The sequence below is a fragment of the Eleutherodactylus coqui genome, unplaced genomic scaffold (assembly GCF_035609145.1).
Source record: "Eleutherodactylus coqui strain aEleCoq1 unplaced genomic scaffold, aEleCoq1.hap1 HAP1_SCAFFOLD_33, whole genome shotgun sequence".
NCBI classification, from domain to species: Eukaryota; Metazoa; Chordata; class Amphibia; order Anura; family Eleutherodactylidae; genus Eleutherodactylus; species Eleutherodactylus coqui.
In genome coordinates, this window is record NW_027102239.1 from 167,371 (window position 1) to 176,513 (window position 9,143).

Genomic DNA, 9,143 nt, shown 5'->3' on the forward strand with positions numbered 1-9,143 from the left:
GGTTGCTAGGGACACGACCAGGCGCATATCCTTTGCCTCCGCCTGTCCTACAAGGCTGGGTGCGGGTTCCCCCGCACCTTGGTGAGTGGCTTCTGCTGCTGTCAGGCTCCCCGCCCCAAGCAGCTGCTGGGGCGGGAGCTCTGACAGCATTTAAACTCCACAGTGCCTTCCAGCAATTGCCAGTGTTAGTTTGGTATCCTGCTACACTCGTGTCTTCCAGTTTTTGACCATTTGCTTGACCCAGACTTCGCCTTTGTCCGACCCTTTGTACTGTGTACCCTTCTGATCATGATTGTCTGACTTGCCCCTGTGTTTGTTTGTTCCAGTGTCTGTTTGTTGTCTGACCCTGTGCCCTGCTTCCCTAGTGAGTTTAGGGACCGTCGCCTAGTTGTTGCCCTGGGGCTTAGCCCAGGGGGGCAAGTAGGTAGAGACAGGGGTTGCGGGTTATTCAGAGACTTCCAGTATCCCGGACCCCAGTTCCTTCACAATATTCTACACAGCTATAAGCAGAACATACACAATCATTTTATTAAAAATCTGAAACAATAAAATAAAATAATATTTAGTTAAAAGAAATGCCACAATTTTTGAGAAAAAGTAAGAAGTACATTATCGTGGGGCCTCACGGGTACAGTAATAGTTATACTTAAATGTGGCTCACAATTGTCTATCGTAATCCATTTAGCCATAACCAACTCTCGGATACGTTATGGATCAGCTGTCTCCACGTGGTACTGTTTTGTGCTGCTTCTTTCAGTTCCATCATTTGCATGTTGGTGCCAACTTTGATAGTATCAAGCCAGCACCTTCTTTGTCTGCCAGGTTTTCTTTTGCCACTGACCACTCCAAGCATTATCAATGTTTCTAATGAATTAGCTCACATTATGTGGCCAAAGTATGAGAGTCTCTGTTTTGTAATTTTGCCCTCCAATGAAAACTTTGGTTTGATGTGGACTAGAACTATTTTGTTTGTGATATTGGCCAAGGAATTCATAGGAGTTTTTTCCAGCACAAAAGTTCGAAAGCATCAATCTTCCTCCGATCCATTTTCCTCAGTGTCCAACTTTGACATCAGTAATTTGTGCTTGGGATGATGATGGCTCACAATTATAGATGTACCGAAATAACTTTATAATATGGAGGTATCAGTCGTCCAAACAATATATTATCCAACTGCTTACCGTCCAAGGTTCAAATAATCACCTGACATTCCATTTATGTCTCCCAAACTGTGTTTTAACATGAAGGCGTCATTCACACTGGCATATAGGTATTCTGCCCAATTTCTATTTTTGCCGAGTTATTATTTTTTATGAGTCTTGTAAACATCATACTACATTCATGTCAGTGAATGTTTGAAGACCACACCTTGGTTGGGCTAGATTCCATAGCATTTAGATCCACCTAGTCTTCCAGTATAAATACAGTGAGATGGACAGTCAAACCTTAGTCTACTACTGCTAGCCCAAGGTAAGTGACTTCATCTAGTAGTGGACAATTCTGCCTTAGGTCCTTATTCTGACAATTCAGCCTAGTGGCAGCTTTTTGCTTGTTTCTCTGTTTTGAGTTCCTCTGGATCAACATAGTAGGATACTGTCGAAGATAACAAGTTACGTTGATGGGCTAGTGTCTGTTTAACCTTAATATGTAACTGTGCATCACAGGGCATTTGCATTGTTCATCGTCATTTATCTATATGGATTCAATCAATATATTATTCCATCAAACTTTTTACATTTTGAAATATTTTATTGACTTCTCAGATAACAGATAATCTATAGAAGGCTTTAAAAAAAGTCCGTTAAACATAATTTTTATTGTCTGGCCACACATTTTGATTTGCTATGCTTTATTGTATGGTGATTTTTGGTGACTATTGTGTTTCAGGGATAAGTTTAGCAGCCCTTAATGGGGCAAATATTCACCAATGTATAAATCAGATTAAACGAATAATACCCCAGGGATGACTACTATTGGGGTCCCAAATGCCCCATTCTTTCGCACCAGCACAGACATGGTGAAGAAGAGTTTGGAGGTTTAGCATGCATACTCCCACCCCACACAAACTCTATGGAAGTTGCTGAAACAAGAATGCAAAGACAGAAATTCCCTATTATTGAAATTATTTATCTCACGAATTTGAGTAATTCAATAATAATTTTGGGGGCTTACCATACAAGCTGGCTTTACAACCTATACTCAGTTTATGGAGGAAATTGGCTAATAGGAGCTAAACAGACATTGAAGCTTTGATTTCTCAGATTATTTCTGCTTTTAAAAAAGTGCAATTTGGATAATAGACATAGCATAAGAAATCATTGATTGAGTCGTTTCCCTAAACTGAACCTACATTAAGGCCCATTTAGAGACTACGATTTTTGTTCCAAAATCGCTCAAAGCCATCTTTTGAGCGAGAGTCGTTGGGTCTAACTGCCCTGACATTGAGCAGTTTTCGTTTACGAGTTGCTGATCATTCTCTTTCAGCATGCTGAAAGAGAATGATCAGCTTTATCGGGAGTTTACAGTTGGAGACAGCTAATACTATTGTTTCAGCTGTTTATCATTCTCCGTGAACACAGGCGGTGTATGAAGAACACAGCGGTCCAGCTGTGTTCTGCATACCCCACACAGTGCGCACAGCTGTATACCAGCTGACCGCTCCGTGAACAGCCAGGGTATTAAGAACACAGTGGTACAGCAGTGTTCTGCATACCCCGCTCGGAGCACTCAACTGTATACCAGGTGAGTGCTCCATGAAGAGAGCAGCTGGATGCAGAAGACAAGCGGCCCCACTTGCCTTCTGCATACCCTGCTCGGAGCGCAAAGTGATCGCTCAAAATTGCTGTTTGAGCGATCACCTTGCCCTGTAAATGCACACAATTATTATCGCTCAAAAGACATTTTTTGAGCGATAATCATTGTGTGTAAGCCAGGCTTTATACAGGACTTCCTGTTGCAACAGTTTTTTTTGTTTTGTAAGCTTACACAATTGTACTGGTAGAACCACCCGTAGGGGAATATTACTCTGTATCTTATGCAAACACAAGGCCAGCCAATTAGATTTGAATCAAGCAGTTTGCAAGAGCAAATTATCACATTGACTTTTCAACCACATGTCTGACTCAGACAATGTGACAGATGAAGAAATAACTGGCTAACCAATTATTATATAGTAATAGAAGGAGCAGCCAAACACCCACTTTATATGAGCCAGCAAGCTAAAGAATCTGCTCAGTCAGATGCCAACGTATGTAATCCAAAATTTACTGGAGGAATTATAACAAAGTATAAATTAGCACAGTACAGGAGATTTTATAATATGTCACAATATACTTTGTATATGAGGTTAACACAACCAATATGTGACTCTACATCAATCTGAAGCCAGTTCCTGTAGTTGATTACAGTGAGTCCAGCTGTTTGAACCTCTATAAACCATCCCAACCCATCATCAAAACAGTCTATTGTCTGGATATTTGCACTTTAGTTTACCAACTCTATTGGGAGACTACTATTTGGTAATTTTATGTAATAGATGGCACAAGGTAGGTGGGGAGTTGTGTTACTCATTTTGCATTGGGGTCCAGGAACTATAAGTTACACGAGAAGTTTGTCTGATTTGGGTAATCATAGGATTCCCAGCTACGGAATCATACCATAATTTTAAGTGGCTATACATTTCAAGGCAACAAAAATACACAGAAAGTAGAACATCACTTCTATGGGATTAGGAGAGATTGCCAAGTGCAGCAATGTTTGCCCGTCGGATAGAAGTGGATGAAGTGAAAGTTGAGCATGTACATCACAGCTCCATTCACATGGGGCATTCGGATGTGCTGTTCTCGACATCACTGCTGCTCCCAACGGTTACAACCCCAGTGGCCAGACATTCATCCTATCACAGGTATTTATTCCATTAAATGTCCTTAATGGAAAACCCCTTTAAATCATGTAATGCCTAATAAAATATTCAAGTCATGCTCAAAATAAGGAAATATGGTTCACATCTCAAATCTACTCCATACACATCATTATGTCCACATAACTACACCAAACACAATGAGAATGACATTAATATTTATGAAATGTGTACTAATTAATAAACATTTAACCATTTCTCAACAGTTTTACCCTACACATCCTTTTCAGGAGCCTATCAACCCCAACCACAGAAATGGAAGGAGGTAAGGATTCCTGGATTCATAATTTGACTCTTAAGCAAAGCAGATTAATTATTTTCTGCAAATAGTCACTTCAATCAGTATATTTACCCTCTTTTTTATTCATTTTCAGCACCAAACCCCTCCAAGAAGGTAAGATTAAAATTTGACTAATGGGAAAGAAACATGGTTTATTAAGTGCAATAAGTGCAGGAATCAGAGTGCTTGAATGATTCAGATAAGGAATAATATATGTGCCCTGTCTGCCGGAAACATTGGAACTAAATTAAACCCCTTCATTAGCATTTTAGCTAGGATTTCCTTCACTTTAGCAAAAATTCATTACCCTAGACCTATATGTCAAATAGTGGAGTTTGTTGGTACCACTTCTCTGGTACCTGAGGTATATACAGCAGCCCCTTATGATGACAATACACATTTGATGACTGTTTGCCAAATCCAACAATTTTGGCAGTTTTGATTGTCTATCTAATCTGCATGGTGATCTCCCAATGCTACCCAAACAGCAGATGTAGGGGGAAAAGGATCAAATAGTTTTCAGATTTAAACAGGACTGATCCTTTGTTCTCACGGGAAGTAAGACAATGCCAAAGGTGTCTAGTAGTAGCTTGTTAACTCTTTCCCCATTGAGAACATATGAGTAAAGTGTGAATATGGGATCAGGAGGAATAGCTCTCATACAATCGAACATTCTGCCTACAGCTATCTAAAGTATATGGCCAAATTAAAGGGGTTGTCTCGCGAAAGCAAGTGGGGTTAAGCACTTCTGTATGGCCATATTAATGCACTTTGTAATATACATCGTGCATTAAATATGAGCCATACAGAAGTTATTCACTTACCTTCCCTCCGCTGGCGTCCCCGTCTCCATGGCTCCGTCTAACTCCAGCGTCTAATCGCCCGATTAGACGCGCTTGCGCAGAAGGGTCTTCTGCCTTCGGGTCTGTCCGGCAGCAGCTGCGTTCTGGCCCCGCCCCTTCTACGCATCATCACGTAGCTCCGCCCCGTCACGTGTGCCGATTCCAGCCTCCTGATTGGCTGGAATCGGCACACGTGATGGGGCGGAGCTACGCCATGACGCGTAGAAGGGGGCGAAGCCAGAACGCCGCTGCTGCCGGACAGACCCGAAGGCAGAAGACACTTCTGTGCAAGCACGTCTAATCGGGCGATTAGACGCTGAAGTTAGACGGAGCCATGGAGACAGGGATGCCAGCGCAGGGAAGGTAAGTGAATAACTTCTGTATGGCTCATATTTAATGCACGATGTATATTACAAAGTGCATTAATATGGCCATACAGAAGTGCTTAACCCCACTTGCTTTCGCGAGACAACCCCTTTAAGGCTGCATCCTTGACAGACTACACCTTAATTTTGCCCTTAGTTTTCAGGATATGATGTGTCTGTGAATTCTTTAATCTTGTTTAATCTACTATGTGAATTACAAATAGGTATACAAACAGATTATAATGTGTAACAATAGTTGGAACCATCTCTACACACATCTAACCTTTAATTTTTAATTAAAATGCAAATTATGGACAGTTCCTGTATTTAGGATAAGGACACACAAATAAAGTTACAGTATCATTATTATTACCTGTTTTTATATAGAGCTATTCTTTTCCATGATTTTTCCATGCCCCGTTGAAGTGCACAACCTTTTTAGTAGCTAAGTACAGTTATAAAATAAAATGAACAAAAAAATGGTCTGTTCCTTTTCACACCACTTTTATTGGTGCCTGTTTTTGGTATTACAGCTCTTCCGCATTGTAGTGAATAGTGCCAAGCTGCAATATCAGAAACGGACAAAGGTGGTGCTGTTGTGAATAATGCAGAGGCTTTTTCTACTCCTGAACTTTCAATTTATGCTGAGCATACAGATGCACAGATACATTAAATATACAGATCTTATGTATAGTTATGATGTTGTAAAGTCTAGTCATGACACTTATTACATATTATATCCATATATAGTGTTTAATTTAATTTTAATATCATTCTCTACAGCCTTCTGGCAGCCAGCAGTACTCAGTAAGTGAAACTTGTTAAACTGGTATTGCATGTTGCAAAATATTATTATGAACTGAAGCTAAGTACTATTAATTTAACGCCTTAAGGACATGGCCTATTTTGGCCATAAGGACGCAATAATTTTGGGGGGCTTTTATCTCCACTTTTCAAAAGTCATAACTTTTTTATTTTTCCATTGACCTGGCCATGTGAGGGCTTGTCTTTTTGCATGGCAAACTGAAGTTTTTATTGGTACCATTTTTGGGTACATATAATGTACTGTAAAACTGTTATTCACTTTCTTGGGAGGGAGAGAAAAATCCCATCAATTCTGCCACAGTTTTTTTTACAGCCTAGCTTTCACATGGCTGAGAAAATAGCACAAGATTTGTGCATTGCAAGACGCACAAACCAGCACAAATATGAAACCCATTCCTTTGAAAGGGTCATACACATGAGCAATTCCCCACCACCACCCTGCATCATGGTGTGGAAAAAAATCGTTGCATGTCCCATTTTTGGGCATTCCCTCAAATTGCATTGACTATTGTTTTCAATGGGGCTGGCAAAGAATTGCACGGCATGCCAGATGCATGCAAGTGCGATGCGAGGTTTCCTTAAAAGCCGCAGCGTAGGATTGCTAGTTCCCTGAAGTGATGCGAGATGTGTTTTACACAAAAACGCCTCACATCCACGGGAAAATCGCACATTGGCAAGCGTAATATCGGGTCAAGCTTCACTGCCCGATATCACACTTGCCCATGTGAAATTAGCCCTAATCAAGCAGCATAAATGACATTTATGACCCTACATGACACTTTTTTCAGATTTTTTTTTACATTTTTGCATTCAAAGTAACATAACTTTTTATTTTTCCATGAATGGATCTCTGTAGATTTTGTGTGACGAGCAGTGCAAAACTTTTTACAGTTTTTGCTATGCAGGATAAATGGTGTGTTCAATTTTTGTAAATGTAATTACGGATAGGATGATATCAAACACATGGGCTCTCAAAAATGTTCATTTTTTTTATACAAACAGGAAAGTGGGGAGTTTTTTTTTTTTACACATTTTTTTACATTTTTTTATGTATACTTTAACCATAAAAGCTTTATTATGACAATGCGTTGCAGTATTGCTCGCAATAGCGATCACAGGCAATGCATGGCATCCGGTTGCCATTGAGTGCTGTTGATGTCACAGAAGGAATGCACTCCCTTCATGAACCTTTTACTTGCCTCAATGTACATTGATTGCGACATGTAAGGGGTTAAGAGTGGGGATCAATGTTCACATCAAGATCCGCTGTTGCAGCAGGAAGCCGGCTGTCTGTCACAGCTGGCTCTCTTGGCAAGATGGTGCGGGCTCACTTCTGTAAGTTAATGTCCTGTTGCGTTAACTGCCCCCCAGCCAAAATGTAAGCTTACATCATGTAGCTTTAAGGGATCAAAAAAGAATTGTTAAGTTGTCCTGTGTACTTTATTATTATTATTGTACCTGATAGAGAGGCAATGCCTTCTGGATGAAGACTTGGCTTTGAGCTTACAGCATGTGTTCTATAAATTCTTGGTTTATTTCTTTCCATAGAACACATCAACCGGAGGAAGCCAAGGAAGCAGCCAAAGCCAGAGCAGTGGTCAGCAGAGCCAGGGAAGTGGACAGGGCAGTGGATATCAACAAGGACAAAGCAGCAGCAGCCAGCAATACAGCGGACAACAAGGAAACAATCAGAGCAGCAGCCAGCAATCCAGTGGACAACAGGGAAACAATCAGAGCAGCAGCCAGCAATCCAGCAGACAACAAGGAAACAATCAGAGCATCAGCCAGCAATCCAGTGGACAACAAGGAAACAATCAGAGCATTAGCCAGCAATCCAGCGGACAACAAGGACGCAATCAAAGCATCAGCCAGCTGAGCAGTGAACAGGAACAGGGCCAGGACCAGAGCAGTGGCCAACAGGGTGGTGGATACCAACAGGGTCAGAGCAGTGGCCAGCAAGGTAGTGGAAGCCAGCAGAGTTATGGCCAAAGCAGTGGGCAACAAGGTCAAGGTAGCCAGCAGAGTTATGGTCAAAGCAGTGGCCAGCAAGGTAGTGGAAGCCAGCAGAGTTATGGTCAAAGCAGTGGCCAGCAAAGTAGTGGAAGCCAGCAGAGTTATGGTCAAAGCAGTGGCCAGCAAAGTAGTGGAAGCCAGCAGAGCTATGGTCAAAGCAGTGGCCAGCAAGGTAGTGGAAGCCAGCAGATTTATGGTCAAAGCAGTGGACAACAAGGTCAAGGTAGCAGCAGTGGCTACAGCCAGACTGGAGGACAACAGAGTCAAGGTAGTGGACAAAGCTATGGAAGCCAGCAAGGAGGACAGAGTCAGAATCAAGGACAAGGGCAGGGACAGGATTCTTATTCTTCCAACTATAGTCAAGGAAAACAATAGATCTGTGATTAACAATCCAACAGTCCAATATCTATTTGTGTCTGATGAAACCTGCTATCCCTTTATCTTCTAAAAAATCTATTTCCAAGGCATACTAATAAAATTCTATCATGATTACAGCAACTGAAGTTTTCCTCTTGTCATTTATTTATAAAAGTAACTGAATAGAAATTGAAGAGTACTAATCTCTGTGTATTTTTTGTGCAAATTTAAGTATTACAACCAGAATATTGGTCTCAAAAATTTTCCTTTAATTTACTACAGCCATAAACTACAAACAACAAGACTGCTAATAAACTGATTGAAATAAACAGAATACACAGAGCTCTCAGCCCAACTTGACCAAATTATTGCTCACAACCTAATGGAAACCGTGATACGATTGGGCTACCATTGACATCACACCACTTTATCCAAATATTCCGCACGACCAGGGGGTTGTTACTATCTTCTCCATACTTGCTCAACAGCGGTTGATCCCATGCAAACAAAATAAATTTATAATTGAAAGCATCCTGTTTATT

At 40.9% G+C, this 9,143-nt stretch overlaps 1 protein-coding gene across 1 annotated transcript; it reads left to right on the plus strand.

The window, feature by feature from the left end:
• Positions 1–1,447: 1,447 nt before the first annotated feature.
• On the plus strand, positions 1,448–8,742 carry LOC136600982 (uncharacterized). The gene is made up of 5 exons (XM_066588824.1): positions 1,448–1,470; positions 4,126–4,184; positions 4,294–4,313; positions 6,190–6,213; positions 7,780–8,742. The coding sequence occupies exons 2-5, from the start codon at positions 4,175–4,177 to the stop codon at positions 8,617–8,619; spliced, it is 894 nt and encodes a 297-aa protein (XP_066444921.1). The 5' UTR covers positions 1,448–1,470; positions 4,126–4,174; the 3' UTR covers positions 8,620–8,742.
• Positions 8,743–9,143: the final 401 nt, after the last annotated feature.